The 20,813-nt window shown below is 45.1% G+C and overlaps 1 protein-coding gene across 1 annotated transcript in view; it reads right to left on the reverse strand.

Annotated features, from left to right (window-relative positions):
* nalcn (sodium leak channel, non-selective) overlaps window positions 1-20,813 on the reverse strand; it is a 195,788-nt gene that overhangs the window by 96,352 nt on the left and 78,623 nt on the right. Inside the window, exons 12-16 of the mRNA XM_072258858.1 lie at window positions 20,577-20,744; window positions 19,273-19,464; window positions 18,298-18,435; window positions 16,156-16,230; window positions 101-237 (exon numbers count right to left, since the gene is read on the reverse strand). Coding sequence (XP_072114959.1) covers window positions 101-237; window positions 16,156-16,230; window positions 18,298-18,435; window positions 19,273-19,464; window positions 20,577-20,744 — 710 coding nt within the window. The remainder of the gene's footprint in view (window positions 1-100; window positions 238-16,155; window positions 16,231-18,297; window positions 18,436-19,272; window positions 19,465-20,576; window positions 20,745-20,813) is intronic.

Consider the following 20,813-nt stretch of genomic DNA (forward strand, 5'->3'; position numbering starts at 1 on the left):
CCTGAGGGGGAAAAAGTCTGCATTTCTTGCTGACAGAAGCAGACTCTCTCTCTCATACTTACACAAATATACGTACAAAGACCTGCCCATTAAGACCCACCTGATCCTGGGAACGGAGAAGTCCGAGGGCAATTTGGATATCTTCACCATTTGTGGCCTGTTTGGAAACTTCTCAAAGATTCGGAGTCGAAGTGGAAGCTTTTCTTTGGTATCAGCATTGGCCTCACTTTGCTTAATCTGAAATTAAAGTAACACATTGCGATGTAATTGTTTTTCAGTCTTAGGTGACCATGGTTAGAAATCTGATGTCTTGGGTCAGGGAGCAACAGCCGGTGAAGAAACCTACTCTGTGAGAGGTGGGCAACTTCCAGAACTCAGATCTAGGCATCAGAAGACATTGGCACCAACATTATGGATGACATATCTAAGGAAGAACGTGCTGACGTTGGTGAGGATCCAGACGAGGTTTACGAGAATGATCCCAGGGATGAAAAGGTTAATGCATGAGGAGTGCCTGATGACTCTGGGTCCATACACGCTGATCTTTATAAGGATGATGGGTGATCTACTGAATACTGAAAGGTCCGGATAAAATGGATGTGGAGAGGATGTTTCCATAGTGGGAGATTTTAGGACCAGTGGGAACAAAGCTCAGAATAGAAGGATATCTCTTTAGAACTGTTATCAGATTCTTGAATGGTCTTCTTATATGACGAAATGGACTTCTGGCCTCACAATCTTCCTCATTATGATTTTATACTTTATCGTTTACCTGCACTACACTTTTTCAGTAGCTTTTACATTTTATTCTGCAGAACTGAAAAAGCGAGTGCGAGCAATGAGGCCTACAAACCTGACTCAGTTACACCAGTTCTGGCTGGAGGAATGGAACAAAATTCCAGCAGCTTACTGTGAGAAGCTCGTGGAAGGCTACCCAAAACATTTGACCCAAGTTAAACAATTTAAAGGCAATGCTACCAAATACTAACAAAGTGTATGTAAACTTCTGACCCACTGGGAAAGTGATGAAAGAAATAAAAGCTGAAATAAATCATTCTCTCATTCTGACATTTCACATTCTTAAAATGAAGTAGTGATCCTAACTGACCTAAGACAGGGAATGTTTTCTAGGATTAAATGTCAGGAATTGTGAAAAACTGAGTTTAAATGCATTTGGCTAAGGTGTATGTAAACTTCTGACTTCAAATGTACAACATTAGTATAAACCAGGTCTAATACATTCTCTCCTCTGGTTGCAAAGTTGACATACTGGTAGAACTTCGGCAGAACTGTTTTTAAGTTGGCATAATTGAGAGCACCAGCAACAATGAAGACACCACTGGAGTGAGTGGTTTGGAGATTGCAGATTGCACTGCAGAGCTCCTGCAGCGCCTGCCCAGCACCAGCACAGGAGGGTGATGCAAACAACAATGATTACAATGGCAGTGAACTCTCTCAGTAAGTAGAACTGTTTGCACTTCACCATCAAGAATTCTATCTGCGGTGAGCCGTTACTACCGAGGCATTCAAGCACCAGTTCTTAATGACGTAGACACACAGACCCCTCAGCAGCCTTGCCAGAAATTACAGCATTCTGTCCGCACAAAAGGAGGTAACGCCTTCTAGGTGAATGGCAGAGCCTGGAAGGGTGTCCCGGAGCAAGGTTTCTGTCAGGACGAGTATGCAGCAGTCCCCCACCTCTCACTGGTTCAGATGCAGATGCAGGTAATCCATCTTATTTTCCAGCAACTGAACATTAGGGAGTAGAATTGTTGGGAGCACAGGACTGCAGGGATCCGCTTTAAGTCTTGCTTGAATACTGGCATGCTTATCGTGCTTCTGCATTCTCGTGCACTACTTCCAATGGCGGCTTCCCCAAGTAGCCGTAGTAGACTGTGGTGCCGAGTAAGGGCCCATTCCCCACATTAGCATGCAACTGTGCAGCACCTTTGTTATTTAACTCACTAGTCAGGTTGATTTGCAGATCCTAGTGTTCTTTATGATCAGCAGTGCTTTTGGTCATAGAAAAGATGAACAAGGCAAGAAACCTCACCTTTGATTGGAGCCAGACTGGCCGCTGCATCATGTGCGCTACCATCTTATGAGGTAATAACGTGATAATAATAAACCGATACCAATAGAGGACTTTATTTAGTAAGTGGATGGTGATCTGTGGAATTCTTTGTGGAGACGGTTGTGGAGGCTAAGTCATCGGGTATATTTAAAGCAAAGGTTGAAAGCTTCTTGATAAGTGATGGTGTCAAAGGTTGCAGTGAGAAGGCAAGAGAATGGGTTTGAGAGGGAAAAATAAATCAGCTATGATCAAATGGTGGAACAGAATGGGTGGGCTGAATGTGACTCCAGTGGCTTATGGTCATATGGATGCAACTCATCTCTTGGTCTCAAAATCTTGATCAATTTTCAGTCAGTCTTAATTAACACCTCAAGTACAGGTTTTCTCAAGGCCTCCTTTCTCAAACACACAAATCCATGCTGGTGTTGGGGCAAAGCTTAGCCTCTTCAAATTACCACTTCTCAGTTATGATAATTTTGCTAAAGCTGCTCCAAATTTAAGGACTAATTCCAAACCAATTAACTTACTTCATCCATCAGGCTGTTAGTAAAAGCTACAAACTGCCCAAAGAGTGACTAATATAACTCTGAACCATTAAAAAGTTGTAAGTTTTTAAGCTTATTCAATCATCTTTAAGCCATAAGGCACCAGCTTCAGGAGGCCCAGCCTCAAGAAGGAAGCATCTACCATGAAACACTCCCACCACTCAGGCCCTGCTATCTTGGTGCAGCTACCATCGGGCAAGATGTACGGAAGCCTGAAGTTCCATACCGACAGCTTCAAGAACAGCTGCTTCCCTTCAACCGTTCGGTTCTTGAACCAACTGGCTCAACCCTAATTATTACCTCAGTATAGCAACACCACAAACACTTTGCACTACAATGGACATTTTTTTCTGTTCTGATTATACTCTTATATTCACCAATGAGAGGGAACTTGATGACGGTGAGGACACTATGAGTGAGGTTGATGTTCTGGAGCATGTTGGTATTAAGGGAGAGGAGGTGTTGGAGTTGTTGAAATACATTAGGGCAGATAAGTTCCCGGGGCCTGACGGAATATTCCCCAGGCTGCTCCACGAGGCGAGGGAAGAGATTGCTGAGCCTCTGGCTAGGATCTTTATGTCCTCGTTGTCCATGGGAATGGTACCGGAGGATTGGAGGGGGGGGCGAATGTTATCCCCTTGTTCAAAAATGGTAGTAGGGATAGTCCGGGTAATTATAGACCAGTGAGCCTTAACGTCTGTGGTAGGAAAGCAGTTGGAAAAGATTCTTAGAGATAGGATCTATGGGCATTTAGAGAATCATGGTCTGATCAGGAACAGTCAGCATGGCTTTGTGAAGGGCAGATCAGTCTAACAAGGCTGATAGAGTTCTTTGAGGAGGTGACCAGGCATATAAATGAGGATAGTGCAGTGGATGTGATCTACATGGATTTTAGTAAGGCATTTGACAAGGTTCCACACGGTAGGCTTATTCAGAAAGTCAGAAGGCATGGGATCCAGGGAAGTTCGGCCAGGTGGATTTAGAATTGGCTTGCCTGCAGAAAGCAAAGGGTCGTGGTGGAGGGAGTACATTCGGATTGAAGGGTTGTGACTAATGGTGTCCCACAAGGATCAGTTCTGGGACTTCTACTTTTCGTGATTTTTATTAACAACCTGGATGTGGGGGTAGAAGGGTGGTTTGGCAAGTTTGCAGACGACACAAAGGTTGGTGGTGTTGTGGATAGTGTAGAGGATTGTCGAAGATTACAGAGAGACATTGATAGGATGCAGAAGTGGGATAAGAAGTGGCAGATGAAGTTCAACCCGGAGAAGTGTGAGGTGGTACACTTTGGAAGGATAAACTCCAAGGCAGAGTACAAAGTAAATGGCAGGATACTTGGAAGTGTGGAGGAGCAGAGGGATCTGGGGGTCAATGTCCACAGACCCCTGAAAGTTGCCTCACAGGTAGATAGAGTAGTTAAGAAAGCTTATGAAGTGTTAACTTTCATAAGTCGAGGGATGGAGTTTAAAAATCGCAGGGTAATAATGCAGCTCTATAAAACTCTGGTTAAGCCACACTGGGAGTACTGTGTCCAGTTCTGGTCACCTCACTATAGGAAGGATGTGGAAGCATTGGAAAGGGTACAGAGGAGATTTACCAGGATGCTGCCTGGTTTAGTGAGTATGCATTATGATCAGAAATTAAGGGAGCTAGGGCTTTACTCTCTGGAGAGGAGGAGGATGAGAGGAGTCATGACAGAGGTATACAAGATAATAAGAGGAATAGATAGAGTGGATAGCCAGCGCCTCTTCCCCAGGGCACCACTGCTCAATACAACAGGACATGGCTTTAAGGTAAGGGGTGGGAAGTTCAAGGGGGATATTAGAGGAAGGTTTTTTTACTTAGAGTGGTTGGTGCGTGGAATGCACTGCCTGAGTCAGCGGTGGAGGCAGATACACTAGTGAAGTTTAAGAGACTACTAGACAGGTATATGGAGGAATTTAAGGTGGGGGGTTATATGGGAGGCAGGGTTTAAGGGTCGGCACAACATTGTGGGCCAAAGGGCCTGCACTGTGCTGTACTATTCTATGTTCTATAATTTTGGTGTCATAGGAAAGAGTTCTGGGTACTGTCCCTAAAGCTCTATGCTGCTCCTCAAAGACAGTTCTCAAAATCTGTCTCAACAGATGGGAAAACCCGAGAAAAATACCTCCACCCATAAAACAGCTGAAGAGAAACGAATACCGATTCTTCAATTGATCATCATACCGTGGGTTGTGGGAGCTAATGGTATACAAATCAGCTGCTTACAACTGAAACTTCCAACCAGGAGATGAGGGTCATTTTGCCACAGTTGAAATGCACTACAAAAATACAGGGCAGCCTTTCTTTTTCCAGCAGTGTTTATCACTTTATTCACCTAATGAGAATTTCAGTTATCAGGCCCTGTAGATTGCAGTGATATTACAGAAGACAGAGAATTACAGGGTTTGAGATGTGATTAATGACTCATGGTGCTTGCACAAGCTCTGGGCTCCTATTGTGTGACCTCACTGTCTAATGTGGAGTGCCAAGGCAGGGAGAGAAGAGACTGAGAGGAAACTCAGGAGGGGAGCGATAAAGAGAAAGAAAAAGCAAAAGAGATAAAGCCAGAGAGAAGGGGGGGGGGATAGGGGAAGAGGTTGATGGGAAGGAGGAAAGATTGGAGAAGGGGGGGGGGAGAGAGAAGAGAGAGAGAGAGAGAGAGAGAGGGGGGGAAGGGGAAAGGAGAGAGGGGGAAGGGGAAAGGAGAGAGGGGGAAGGGGAAAGGAGAGAGAGGGGGGAAGGGAGAGGGGGGAAGGAGAGAGGGGGGGGAAGGGGAGAGGGGGGGAAGGGGAGAGGGGGGGGAAGGGGAGAGGGGGGGGAGGGGAGAGGGGGGGAGGGGAGAGGGGGGGGGAAGGGGAGAGGGGGGACAGGGGAGAGGGGGGACAGGGGAGAGGGGGGACAGGAGAGAGGGGGGACAGGAGAGAGGGGGGACAGGAGAGAGGGTGAAAGGAGAGAGGGTGAAAGGAGAGAGGGGTGAAAGGAGAGAGGGGTGAAAGGAGAGAGGGGTGAAAGGAGAGAGGGGTGAAAGGAGAGAGGGTGAAAGGAGAGAGGGTGAAAGGAGAGAGGGGTGAAAGGAGAGAGGGGTGAAAGGAGAGAGGGGTGAAAGGAGAGAGGGGTGAAAGGAGAGAGGGGTGAAAGGAGAGAGGGGGGAAAGGAGAGAGGGGGGAAAGGATAGAGGGGGGAAAGGAGAGAGGGGGGAAAGGAGAGAGGGGGGAAAGGAGAGAGGGGGGAAAGGAGAGAGGGGGGAAAGGAGAGGGGGGGGAAAGGAGAGAGGGGAAAGGAGAGAGGGGAAAGGAGAGAGGGGAAAGGAGAGAGGGGAAAGGGGAGAGAGAGTGGGGAAAGGGGAGAGAGAGTGGGGAAAGGGGAGAGAGAGTGGGGAAAGGGGAGAGAGAGTGGGGAAAGGGGAGAGAGAAAGAGGGAGGGAGGGAGGGAGGGGACAGAAAGAGGGAGGGGAATGAGAGAGAGGGAGGAAGGGAGACAGTGAAGAAAATGGTGAAAGGAAAGAGAGAAGAAAGCCAGATAGATTTACATTTCCCATACCTTTCTTTCAGACTGACTCAAAGCCCTGACTGGTAGGATTATGAAACAAAGTGCTGGAAACACTCCATCGGATTTGGATCATGATTGGCACCGATCTTCGTTGGTGTGAAGCAGGAAACATATCAGCTGATTATGCACAGTCTGAGGATTGCACTGGGGGCAGCCCACAATTGTCGTCATGCTTCCAGTGCCAACATAGCAATCCCATAACTTACTAACCCTAACCTGTACATCTTTGGAATATAAGAGGAAACAGGAGCACTTGGAGGAAACCTAAATGGTCACAGGGAGGATGTACAACTCCTTACAGGCAGTGGCAGTAATTGAGCCCTGTATGGTGATTGTTGGGGCGTGCTAACCACTACGGTACCAAGCCACCCTGGAATCTGGAGCAACAATCAATTTGCTGCAGGAACTCAGTAGGTCAGGCAGCATCTGTGCGGAAGGAGGAACTGTCAACACTCTGATGCAGGGACTCAACCAAAAAAGTTGACGTTGTTCCAGTAGATTTCTTGTTGTGTGAGAGAGCTGATCCAGGGAAGGAGAAAGGGTATCAGAGGGTGGGTTTTGCCTCCCATATTGGCAAAGGGCTGTGCCTGGACAGCACTGAGGACTGCTCCACCACCCACTTACCAGTAACCCCAGCCCAGAAGGGTTTACGCCCCACCTTGCATTTAGTCATTTTTCTCTGATGTTGCCTCTTTAAATATAAATTTGCATAATTTTGCACTCACAGATGCTGCTGCGTACTTAAAAAAAAATCAAATACCAGAATAGAACCTCATTAAACTGTTCAGAGAACGTGTCCCGTGTTTGACATCAAGTAACTCTGTGATTGACAGGTACCTCCCCGCTTCAAGCAAGCAAATAATTTAAAACACATCTCAAGAATCCTCAATATCACATTAGCATACAGGAGCGCATTTAAAAAAAAAATCCTGTCGTCTGCCAGGAGTACCGAATATGAAGTACAGAATCAGGCCATTTGGCTCCTCAAATCTACATTATCTCCTGCATGCACAGTTCTTCCCACCCCTCTCTATCTTGGTCAATCAGCATGCCTTTCCTGATGGTTTTAATAGTGTACTCTCCCATACTGGTGTGTACTGGGAGTTCACCATTGCAAATATTACCAAAGACCCTTGCAAATTTCTACAGAAGTGCACTGGAGAGCGCCTGGTTGCATCTCTGCCTGGTATGGAGCCTCTAATACAAAGGTTCGCAAAGGGCTGTAGAGGCAGCCAGCTACATCATGGGCACAACCCTCCCCACAACTGAGGGCATATTGATGAAGTGCTCCCTCCAGAAGGTGGCATTCGTCCTTTGGGACCCTCACCATCCTGTTTCCTCAATGCTACCTGCCCTCCACCAATCTTTGTGTCACCTGCAAATTTGTCAACAAAGCCAAAATTCCATCATCTAAATCATTGATATACTCATAAAAAGAAGCAGCCCCAACACCGACCTCTGTGGAACATCATGGTTACTGGCATTCAACCAGAAAAGGATCCTTTTATTCTTACTCGCTGCTTCCTACCAATCAGCCAATGCTCTAACCATGCCAGTAACTTTCCATGGGTTCTTAACCTGGTAAGCATCCTCATGTGTGGCACCTTGTCAAAGGCCTTCTGAAAGTCCAAATATTCAACATCCACTGCATCCTCTCTATCTATCCTACTGGTAATCTCCTCAAAGAATTCCAACAGGTTCATCAGGCAAGATTTTGCCTCAAGGAAACCATGCTGACTTTGTCCTATCTTGTCCTGTGCCACTGAGTACTCCATAACCTCATCCTTAATAATTGATTCCAACATCTTTCCAACCACTGAGGTCAGGCTAACTGACTTATAATTTTCCTTTCTGCTGCCTTCCTCCTTTCTTAAAGAGTGGAATGACATTTGCAATTTTCCAGTCCTCTGGCACCATGCCAGAGTCCATTGATATTTGAAAGATCCTTACTAATGCCGCCATAATCTCTACCGCTACCTCTTTCAGAACCCTAGGGTGCAGTTCATCTGGTTTGGGACTTACGTACCCTTAGGTCTTTCAGCTTTTTGAGCACCTTCTCCCTTGTAATATTAACCGCACTCTTCTCTTCCCTCACAACCTTCAACATCTGACACACTGCTAGTGTCTTCCACGGTGAAAACTGATGCAAAATAATCATTTAGTTCATCTGCCATCTCCTTGTCCCCCATTATTATTTCTCTGGCCTCATTTTCTAGCAGTCCTATATCCACTCTCATCTCTCTTTTATTTTCTAACATATTTGAAAAAGCTTTTACTATCCACTTTCATATTGTTTACCAGGTTGCTTTCATATTTCATCATTTCCCTCCTAATGATTCTTTTAGATGCTCTCTGTAGGTATTAAAAAACTTCTCAGTCCTCTAATTTTTGCTCTGATGTATGTCCTCTCTTTTGCTTTCACACTATGAAAGGCAATAGTGCCGGTGCAGATCCATGGAGTAGGCAGTTTAAACGGTTTGGCATGGACTAGATGGGCCGAAGGGCCTGTTTCTGTGCTTGACTTTTCTACAACTCTTATATGACAATAATAATTTACCAATTTATCAAGTAAAGAGCTCACATATAGCATGTTTGCACAGACGGAAAATTGCTGCCTAACAGGATCATAGATGGGGTGTGTACACAAAGTTTGATAGGGAAGTAAGTTGTGAAGAGGGTTTATGGAGTCTATGAAAGGATAAGGGTGGATTGAGAGGCAATAATGTAGGAAGATGTGTGAAACAGTCCATTTTAACAGGTACAAAAGAAACACAATCTTAAGGGTAAAAGACAGCAGAGCAAAAGAGGCAGAGACCTGAGTGTTCCAGTGCTGATTTGTAGAAGTCTAATATCTGCCCACACCAAGTAACTATAAAACCGATGAGATGTTTCTGTTTATTGCAAAGGAAATTGATTACCAAAGTAAGGAGGCTGAGCTACAGTTACATTGGGGATTGATAAGACCACACCTGGAGATGTGAACAGTATTGGTCTCCTTATTTAAAGAAGGATGTTAATGCACTGGAATTAGGCAACGCATAGAAACGGGCATTTTCAATACTTGAAATGGGCCGGCTATCTTATGAGAAACAGCTGGGCAGGTTTGAATTGTGTCTCCTTGAGCTTAGAAGACCATAAGGTGATCTCATTGAAACAGAAACTTTTGAGGTGTCTCAACAGGGAGGATATTTTGTCTTGTGGTAGAATACAGAATTAGCAGTCACTGTTTAAAAATCAAGAGTCACCCACTAAACACAGACGGAACAAATTTGTTTCTCTCAGAGGGTCTTAAATCTCTGGAACTTTGAAGAATGATGGAAGCAATATTCAGAGTAGAGTTAGAAAGGTTCTGAGTGTAGATCAGGATGAAAAGTGACTGAAGGGAGACAGGGATGTGGAAATAAGCACTCAAACAGATCAGCCAAGATGTTATTACATAGCGTAATGGATCAAACCTGATTCTAATCTGCATGTCTGGATGTTTGCTACATTCAATGTTAACTAAAAGGGCCTGACAGTGTTAAACCTAATTAGAGCTCCTATTTATGCAGCAATACATGTACTTACTGAGAAGGCATGGCTGTAGCTGTTGATTTGATGGTGACCTGTTTATCTGGTAGCCTATACTACAAAAGATATTGCAGCACCAACACCGTAAGAATAATACCAAGACAGAGAACCTGCTGGAAGAACTCAGGGGGTTGAAAAACATCTGTGGGAGGAAAGGAATTTTCCAAACACTGCATGAGGACATGAGTTCCTCCAGCAGATTGTTGTTCCATATTCCAGCATCTACAGTCTCTTGCATCTCCAGTAATGGGACTGATTGCATTGGAATTAGCATGAAGATACATTCTTTCTTGATGTTACACTCGTTCAACCCCGTAAACCCTTTCCTATGGAAGGGAGCTCTCCATTCTCAGGGAAGGGAGGATTCTCTTTCATGGACTTATGACATCCACCTTATAGCTGTTACTCCCAGTTGCAAGACCTGCCTAACAGCTCCAAGGACACAGGTTCAATCCTGAGCTCAGCTGACTTTGGTGTAGTTTGCACATTTTCCCTGTGGCCATGTGGGTTTACCCTGCGCACTTTTGTTTCCTCCCGCATCCCGTATCAGTTGGCCACTATAAATTGCCCCTGAGGGTGTAGCGAAGGGTAGAATCTGGGGTGGTCGGAGGCGTTTGATGAGAATGTGGGGAGAATAAGTAAAGGAGTTAATGTAGGATTGGTGCAAATACGATGGGCCAAAGGGCCTGTTTCTGTGCTGTATCTCTATGATTCCATAAGTACATCTGTCTTTGGAATGGCAGAACAATATCACCGATTTCCAAACGTCACATTGTCTGAATTGCTGACATTTAATGCACTTCCCACCCAAAGGTGAGTTCCATCTCCAACTTTTGCAACTGTTTTTTTTCCACAAGTCAAAAAGCAAAAGCCCTTTCAAAAGTTATTATTGACTGTACTTGCAACATTCTACAAGAATATTATTTTATGATCTTATATAGAACACTTTGTCTCCAGGGAGAGAACATTATGATTGCAGCTTTGAGGGCTTTATGGGAGAGCATTGATTCACAAGGCAGATGCCATAACTAGAAGGCGCGAGATTGAAAGGCACAATATGTTTCCAATTAATGGTAATGTCTTAAATTGCTCTAAATTACTGTCCTACACACTTCCACCCTCTTAAGTCTTGCTTGTGAATTATTATTCAGGTTTTATTTGCCATAAATGGAAGGGATCTTTACTTACCCCTGTGTGTATCAGGGTCAGAGACACATTACAGAAGCAGGCCATTCAGCCCATTTAGTCTTCACCTATGTTCCATATGCACAAATCCCACATTAATTCCATTTTTTTGATACTCCCCACATTCCCATCAACTCATCCCAGAATCTACCCCTCACCTACAAACTAGGGGCAATTAGCCTACTGACCCACACATCTTTGGGATGTGGGAGAAACAGGTGCATCTTGGGGGAAATCCATCTGGTCACAGGGAGAGCACGTAAACTCCAAACAGTCAGCGTACAAGGTCAGGATTAAACCTGAGTCTCTGGCGTCATAAGGTATTGGCTTTCCCAACACCACCACTGCATCACCCAAAGTCTCCTTGGTTACCAGCTATGGACTCAATGTGGGTAGAACCCTCAAATCAGTCAGAATCAGCATCAGGTTTAATATCACTGGCATATGTCGTGAAATTTGTTGTCTTTGTCGTGGTAGTACAGAGTCGAGGGGAAAAAGCTGTTCCCGAATCGTTGAGTATGTGCCTTCAGGCTTCTGTACCCTCCTTCCTGATGGTAGCAGTGAGAACAAGTCATTGGGGTGACTGGGGGTCCTTAACAATGGATGCCACCTTTTTGAAGATGTCCTGGATTGTACAGATGTCACAAGATTGTCCTTTCAAGCCCCACACTGGATGTTTCAACAAAAATTCAGGCCAACTGTCTTTAACGGTGAGGCAGTGTGCTCACTGTGAGAGGTGCTGTCTTTTAAATGAGACATTAATTCACGGTCCTGAATTGACAAACCCAATGAAGAATTTGAGATATTCTCTGCAGTATCCAGGGGCAAATACTTATCATTCTATCAACACTGCCGTAAAGATCTATTTGTGGGAGCTTTCTGAGCACAAGTTTCTAACATTACAGAAGTAAGTTGCTAGACGCAAAGTGTTTTGGAATGTCTTCGTGGGGAAAGTTCAAAAGGAGATGTGCGGGATAAGGGTGACAGGTGCCTGGAATGTACTGCTGGGAATGGTAGTGGAGGCAGATACGACAGAGCTATTTAAGAGATTCTTAGACAGGAACAAGAATGTACAGGGAATGGAAGGATATGGGTCATGTGCGGGCAGAGGGATTACGTGTCCTTAAATCAATTTGTTTGGCACAACATTGTGGGCCAAAAGGCCTGTTCCTGTGTCACACTGATCTATGTTATATCTTGAGTTTATAGGTGCTATATAAATGTAAACAGATTTTTAAACACATGCAGTGTGTGAGCTCTTTACTCTTTCCACTTCATTACTGCAACAATCTAAAGCAGACCACAAGAGGGACTGCAGATGCTGGAAATCTGGAGCAACACACATGATGCTGGAGGAACTCAGTGGGTCAGGCAGCATCCTTGGAGGGAAATGCACAGTTGACCTTCTGGGTTGAGACCTGAACAGCAAGTTTTCCGGCCAGGTTATTCATGTCCTGATCCAGACTGCTTCAGTTGTGAATCCATCACTCTGCCTGGAAAATCTGCACCAGAATAAACATCCTCAAGGACCACTGAACTAAGAACCACTATCAGTATTTGATTCAGAAGTATGATTTTTGAAAGGCATTGCTACACTTAACCTCAATTCTGTATCTTGCCCTCAATAGGTAATTGATTTCACTGCTTGTTGCAGTTTGAGTATTTCCATTAGGAATCAAACTCTAGAATTCTCGAGCTGTTCTATTTACCAAGCTGCCTCATTACGCTGCAGGTTATTTAAGAAGGTCTGAGTCTGGGAACGGATTGTCTGTGCTTTGTCAGACTGCAGTGCAGCCATGAGCACAACCGTAGTCTGGGACTTTACAGAATTACTGTCATAACACAAGATTTACTTAAATTAATGATTCTAGAATTCACAGACATGAGAAATAATAACAATTTTAAATGGAAAAATACATCCAAAGGCAATTAGAATGTACAAGCTAGGTACTTCAGCTTTATTTTATTTTGAGATTCAGCACGGTAACAGGCCCTTCCAGCCCATCTAACCCATGCCACCAATCAACCTACTAACCTGTATGTCTTTGAATGTGGGAGGAAACCAGAGCACCTGGAGGAAACCAGGTCCCGGGGGAAGAACATACACGTTCCTTATAGAGAGCAGTGGAATTGAACCCAGGTGCTGGTGCTTTACTAGTATTATATTGGCTGCCACACTACTAAAAAGACAAAATATGAAAGGAAGCTAGCCAATAATATAAAAGAGGATGCCAGAAGTTTTTTCAGGTATACTATATAAAAGAATAAAAGGGAGGTGAGAGTGGATATTGGACCGCTGGAAAATGACAATGGACAGATAATAATAAGGGACAACAAAATAGTGGATGAACTTAGTAAGTATTTTGTATCAGACTTGAATATATCAGCAGTAGGCTAAGCTCTGGTCTGTACTTGCCAGAGTTTAGAAGAATGAAGGGAGCTATCATTGAAACCTTTTGAATATTGGAAGGTCAGCACAGACTGGACGTGGAGAGGATGTTTCCCATAGTCGGAGAGTCTAGCACCAGGTGCACAGCCTCAGAATAGAAAGGAATTTCTTTAGTCAGAGGATGGTGTATCTGTGGAATTTATTGTCACAGACAGCTGTGGAGGTCAAGTTATAGGGTATACTTAAAGCACAGGTGAGAGGTTCTTGATTAGTAATGGTGTCATGATGGAATAGCAGAGCAGACTTGGTGAGCCAAATGGACTAATTTTGCTCCTATGTCTTTATGATACCCAAAATGTAACCCATTCTCCTTACCCTAACCTTCCTTGCAGTATCTGGTCTCATTTTAATTTTGCAGCTGATTATCAAGTTCAAACAAGAGGCCCTTATATAACTGAATGTCAAAGTATGGAGTACTCTGCACAGGACTTGGGGCAATGAGGAGCAGTTTCTGTGCTACCCTAAGTGACAAATTGTTTCTCTGTGATACAGGGACAGGCTGTGTCACCAGTCTGGTCACTTGTTCACCCACTCACTCACTGACAAGCTCCAGTGGCCCCTTCTGGGCACAGTGAGGGAGGTAGCAACTACCCTTTTTCCCCACCCTCTCAGTGGGGGTGTGGGTGGGCTGGGAATAACTTGAGAGTTTCCAAACAGAAACAGAGCAATTCAGTTAGATCCAAATATCTAGCTCGATTCTCGTTGGAGTCAAATTCACCTATTTCAAACGATCTTTAACATTGCCGTCTTTTGGGGGGAATTCCAGTTTCCAGATTCCACTGCTCCCTGCCTGCTTCCTGGCAGTTCCTGAACTTCCAATCAACTGCTCCCCCTCTGTACCTTTTCTCTCTCCTCCTGATCTACACAGTTTCTCCTACACCCACTCCACCCTCCTATCACTGTTTCCTCTCCTCCACCCACTTCATCACTCATCACCCACACATTCCTCCCACTGTTCCCAGACCTGTCTGCCCTCTTCCACCACCTTCTCTCCTTTCCACGTTGTCTTCCTCTCCGATCAGATTCCATGTGCCTTGATACATACCCTATCAATAAATCAATTTACCAGCTTCCCCATGCAGCCCTTTGGGCGGAGAGTGCGATGGGATGGACAGGTGCAGAGAATTTATGAGGATGTGGTCAGAAGTTGAGCACCCGAGTTAAAGGGAGAAGTTGGGCAGGCTATGATTGTATTTATTGGAGCATGGCAGACTGAGTAGCGATTCATACCAATGTGTATAAAATCATGAGGGGCAGTAACTGGGTCTTCTTCTGAGGGAACTAAAATATATAGAGAGCATAGGTTTAAGGCGAGAGGGAATAGTTTTAATTGGAACCCCAGAGGCACCATCTTTACACCGAGGGTGGTGAGTATATGGAATAAGCTGTCAGAGAAAGTGGTTGAAGCAGTTATAATAACAACATTTGAAGGATATCTGGATGGGAAAAGTTTATAAGGATATGGGTCAAATGCAACGAGCTTAGACTGGCCTTTTGCATCTCGGTTGGCATGGAGGAGTTGGGCAAAATGTCCTGTATAATTCTATGAAGTTGGAGCACAGTCCTAGAACTGGCAGAGCAGGCCCCCTGTGCCCTAGTGTCCTGTGACTGGAGGGGCACCTTCCAGTACACAGCCAATCACAGATCAAGCTGAGAGCAAATGATTGCGTGGGCTGCGGATGCTGATGAAGACACCAGCTGAGTGAAGGACAGGTTTCTAACGGTGCCAATTACAACCCACGCACACCCACACACACATTACTACCACGCGATTATCCACCTCTGCTCAAGTTAAGACTTAGTATCATATTCACAATCTCTTAAAAAGTGATTCCTATGCTTCAGGTTGTGATGTGGGAAGCGAACCTCTTTACCAGACCTCTGGAGACCTGAAGGTATGATTTTATTTCGCTACATACGAGGTCAGGCCAGCTGCACAACTGCAGACCTACCCTTGCAGCAATCCCTGTGCACTTGTGCATGAACTGCAGCCTGCACCTGTTCAGACACCTCTGTGCACCTACCCATCCTGATGCATTGGCTGTCTGTTCAGAAACCTCCACACACCCATGAGTACTAGTATATCAGCTGCAGCCTGAATGAGTTCAGAAATCGCTGTATCCTCTTCTGATGCATTGTTTGGGGACAGTGGTGCTTTGTCAATGTAGTGACTGCCATGACAGACACTCAGTTCCACTCTGCAATCATAAGACCAGCTCATTCAATGCCCCACAGGGGCAGAGGAGAACTACCAGCCATCATAGCCTTGACAACTGAATTTGCATCTTTCACAAATGCAATTTCAAAACCATTACATTAAGTAGTAGAAATGCAGAGTGTGCTAACAATTCAAACATACACTAGTATTTCATTTCTATATCAGTGATGTGGCATTGATTAGGAGGAGGAGGATTAAAAAAACACACTTGCTTGTAACATTCATCCCAACTCATCCACGCCAACCAAAAGGGCCTTCCTGAACTGGTTCCATTTGCCTGTATTTGCCCCGCATCCATGTATCTGTCCAAATGTCTTTTAAACATTGTAATTGCATCTGTCTCTACTACTTCCTTGGACAGCTCATTTCACATAGCCATCACTCTGTGTGAAAAACTGCCCCCTCAAGTCTGTTTTAAATGTTTCCCCTCTCACATTAAACCCATGCCTTCTAGTTGTAGATTTACCGAGAAGTTTCGCCTCGCCTTATGACAGACCACACAGTGACGAGCTCTCCAAAGACAGCAAAAAAAATGCATTACCTGCTTGAGTTTTTTCAGATCTTCATCCAGCTCGAGATTGTCCAGGATGACAGCGACGAACAGGCTCAGGAGGATCTGCAGAAGAATTCAAACTCTTTTCAGACAGTCTGGTTACAACACTGAAATAACATAACTGGCTGTGTGCAAGGAAATCAAATGCTCAGGCAAAATACCAATGAGAGTCCTCGTGCATTAATGTTCACACACCCCAGCACAATTGTGATACATCCAATCAAACTTTAGAAATGAGCTAGTAACATAAGTAAATATTTGTTTAGAAAAATTATATATTTCTTCCCTATATAGCTACTTAAGTGGAATTCACGTAAGATTCATACCAGTAACACAAAACGAGTCACATTATCTGCAAGTTAAGTCCATCTTGCCACTCTGCTCTCTGCTGGTATATCTGCTCCACACTGGTTGGCTTCCAACCCTCTTCATCTCTCCATCACCACCTTCCTCTCTCCCTCGTGCATTTGCCCAAAATCCTCTTAAATATGTCTCTACTCTTTACCTCCATCCCTCTGCGTGAGGATGAGATCAAAATTCTCTCAGCTACTTCTGAATCAGAGTCACACAACACGGAAATGGGCCCTTTGGCCCATCATGTCCATACTGACTATTTTGCCCAGCTGCATTCCTTAGTTCCAAACCACCACTCCTTCTCATCGCTCGGTCATTCTGCAACTTATTCTCTCTTGCATCCCCATCCACTTCCCTTTGATTCTCCACCCTCCAATGAACTGGGAGCAATTTACAAAAACCAGTTAATCTACCAGCACTTCTCTGGGATGTGGGAAGAAAGCAGAGCATCCTCATGGTCATGGGGAGAAAGTACAAACTCCACACCGACAGCACCCAAATTCAGGATTGAACCTGGAGCATTGGAGCTGAGGCAGCGGGAGGAGGAGGAGGATTGATCAGTGAGTCCTTGAATTTATGGCTCCATTCCCAAATACCCCACGATGTCCTCCACCAAATCCCTTTCCCTGTACCTCTGTCTCCTTCTTTTCCATTAAGAAGTGCCTTAAACTGACCTTGATTTGGTTCTAATGCCTCCCATATGATTTGTGTCAAACACACTGGGATATTTCTCCATGTTCGGGGCACTTTAATAAAATCAAGTCACTGTCTGTTTGGCTTCTAGTCAAGACATAATGAGATTAATTTCGATTACCTGTCACTTAATATCAAACATCACAACACAATAAAACTACAAGGGATAATATTCTCTTGTGCAATTCTACATTTTGAAGTAGTTCCACTCAAGAAACCCAGTGCAATTCTACATACTGAAGGATGCATATTTCCAAAATGGTCAGCAGTGGGGCCAGGATTTTCTTCCTTTCGTGAATGCTTCTCCCTCCCCACCGCTGAACACATCTTCAAGAGGCAGTGCTTGAAGAAGGCATCACTAAGAACCCTCACCATCTGAGATATGCCAGAAGCCTGAAGATCCACACTAAGTTATTCATAAATAGATTATTCCCCTCCACCAGATCTCTGAACCCATGCACACTACCCCATTATTCCTTTCTTTGCATTACTTACTTATTTTTCGTAACTTATAGTCGATTTGGCTGCCAATACTGGCTGCCATGTTTTAGAGATGCAGCAGTGATTGACTTTCCAAACCAACATCATTGGCAGAGACCCTCCCCGACCCTCCACACCCCCACGCGGGGAGTGTTGGAGAAAGGTGACATAATATGGTAACGCAGCACAGTATGCAGTAGTTAGGATAACACTACTACAGTGCTAGTGGCCTGGGTTCAATTCCGCTGAATGTAAAGAGTTTGTACATTTTAACCATGACTGTGTGGGTTTCTTCTGAGTGCTCTGTTATCCTCTCATATTCCAAAGATGTAGTAGGCATGCTCTACTGGAGCCAGAAGAATGCGCACCCTTGTGGGCTGCCCCCAGTGTCCAGCACATCCTCGGACTGTGTTGACCATCGATACAAATAATGCATTTCACAAACATGAGAAAATCTGCAGGATGCTGGAAATCCAAGCAATACACACACAAATGCATTTCACTTTCTGTTTCCATGTTTCGATGCACATGTGACAAATACAAATAGAGCTAATATAATAAGGCTAATCAAATCTAACAATGGCCATGCTGGATAGAGCTCACCAGAGTGGCGAAGAGGTGGTAGAGGATGAAATAAATGGCCACGACGGGGGCCCAGACGTGGCCAACTGCAATCAGCGTCTGATCCATCACATCCACCCATCCCTCTTGTGTGATGATCTGGAACATGGACATGAAAGCCTAGAGAAGCAACAAGACAGAAGTTCATCAATGTAGCTCACGCCAGCTGGAAGCACATCCCCTGGGCAGCCCCACCCACGCCTCCTGACAATGCTCTGCTCAGAGTACTACACAGGGCTTCAACTGGAAAGGGAGAGGGTGAGACGGGTGAGGGGGTGTGGGGTGAGAGGGGGAAGGGGGAAAAAAGGAAGTGTGGGCAGAAAGACCAATGGGAGAGAAGTAAACACCCCCCTTTCATTTCTCACATCCCAGGATACCCCAGAATATGCTAAAACTGAAGTGCTATCGCTGTGATGTAGGTCCCGGTATACAGAGACCTGGCATAAGGGTTTGGGAGCTGTTGGTCACTGAGTGAATTGTGACGTCACTGTGTAAACCCACTTATTGGACACTATGGCCAGATAAGCAGAGGCTGCTGCCTTCAACTGAGGTCCAGTCAGGGATGTTGGGGGGCGGGGGTGGTTAGTAGGGACAATGGACTGGACCCAAAGGAAGGCTTCAGGGTTAAGTGGTCAGAATTGAGACTTGGGGTCAGGTTGGGTTGTGTCAATAACGGGCTAAACTGGGTGAAGATCTGAGAGGCCAGGTTCCACCTGTGGATCCTGTAGTCCAGAGGTTGGGATGACAAGCGAATGAGGGGAAGTTGATGGGGGGGGGGGGGGGGAGAGAAGCAAGCCAGTTTTATATGCCCGATGAAGAATCCTCAGGAGTCAGAGGTCAGGAAGCATGGCCCAAACATATCAAGGAAGCAAATGCTACCATCTCAGAATAGCATTGACGATCAGATATGGATGAGACAGTGTCGTTAAAGACAAATTCAAAACCAGTAGTGCCCACCCTTGGGAATGTGGTGAATCGGTCGAGCTCCTCCACAAAACAGAACATCTGAAGGCTGATGGATGACATGACAATCAGCAGGCTGGCGGTGAAGACTACCAAACTGCCCAGCTTCTTCCCTGGACCAAATATCTTGTAGACAAAGTCCTCCAGCGCTGGGGAAATCTTAATTAGACGGACCACCCTCAGGACCTGAGAGCAGAGAGGCAGATATTAACCAAGGACAGGGAGAAATGCTTTTCACAATTCAGACTCTTCCACTTATTCTCCATCCCCACTGATACGGTCAAAGTTCCACACTTTATGTTCTTTCTTCAGAGCTCTGAATTTCCCTGGTTCCCATTGGTTTCCTGATGAATCTGTTTCTACTGTCCCTTCAGATCACTGCAACTCAATGTGTATAAATATCCCCTCCCACGACTGCCTGTAAGGAGCTTGTATGTTCCTGCTGTGACCATGTGGGTCTCCTCCAGGTGCTCTGGTTTCCTCCCACAGTCCAAAGACGTATTAATTGGTCATTCTAAATTGACCTGTGATCAGGGTAGGATTAAATCGGGGGGGGGGGGGGGGGTTGCTGGGTGGCACAGCTCGACGGACACCTGACCTCATATTCTACGTGGTCATGGCTCTTGCACCTTATTTATCCACCTGCACTGTACTTTCTCCATAACACCTTATTCTGCACTTTGTTATTGTTGTCCCTTGTACTACTTCAATGTACTGATGTGATGAGAAAGCATCACATCGGCACATTGATGAATGGATGGCGTGCAACACCAAGTTTATCAATGTATCAATTTCCCCACGCAGCTTTAAGTTGTGGAACTGTAGAATAGGAGGGTGTGGTCTGGGGGTAAGAGGTGGGAGTGGGGTTGACAGGGTCATTGGTGCAGCCACTCAACAGCACTGGAGAGTGGATCATGCTGTTTCACTGCTCTGAACAGTACAGGATCTAAACCTCCCTCTTCACCCCAGGTAAAATTATCAGAGGCATAGGTAGAGGAGACAGCCAGTCTCTTTATCCCAGGGTTGTGGGCCGAAGGACTTGTTTCTGTGCCATACAGCTGTATTTCTATGCAATGAAAGAACCTATAGGGATGTCATGCAAAGCAATGTTTTTCACTGTACATATGACAATAATAAACAAATTGTACCAATGTAACAAATAAAAAGTTCACATGTAGCATTTTACACAGATAGATTGGCTAGCTAGCAGGAAAGACAGAATGGGCTTTTACGGGTATTTTTTGGTTCACACACTGTGCTTTCAAGTCACTGGCTTGTAATGCAAAGCTCACACTTACCTGAAAGTAGGTGAACTGTGAATGATAGAGGTCGGGATAGATGTGCAATGTGGTGCCCAGCACCAGTAACAGTTCAAACTTGTGCAGAGATGAGCTGATGTAACCCGTGAATCCCAAACACCAGATCTTCACCAGCGCCTCCAGGTCAAACAGAATGGTGAAGGCCACCTACACAAGGAGTTTCCAAACCTTAGTCACAACGTATGAGCAAGTTCCAGAAGTGACTGACCCATGGTC

The sequence above is a fragment of the Mobula birostris genome, chromosome 5 (genome assembly GCF_030028105.1).
Source record: "Mobula birostris isolate sMobBir1 chromosome 5, sMobBir1.hap1, whole genome shotgun sequence".
NCBI classification, from domain to species: Eukaryota; Metazoa; Chordata; class Chondrichthyes; order Myliobatiformes; family Myliobatidae; genus Mobula; species Mobula birostris.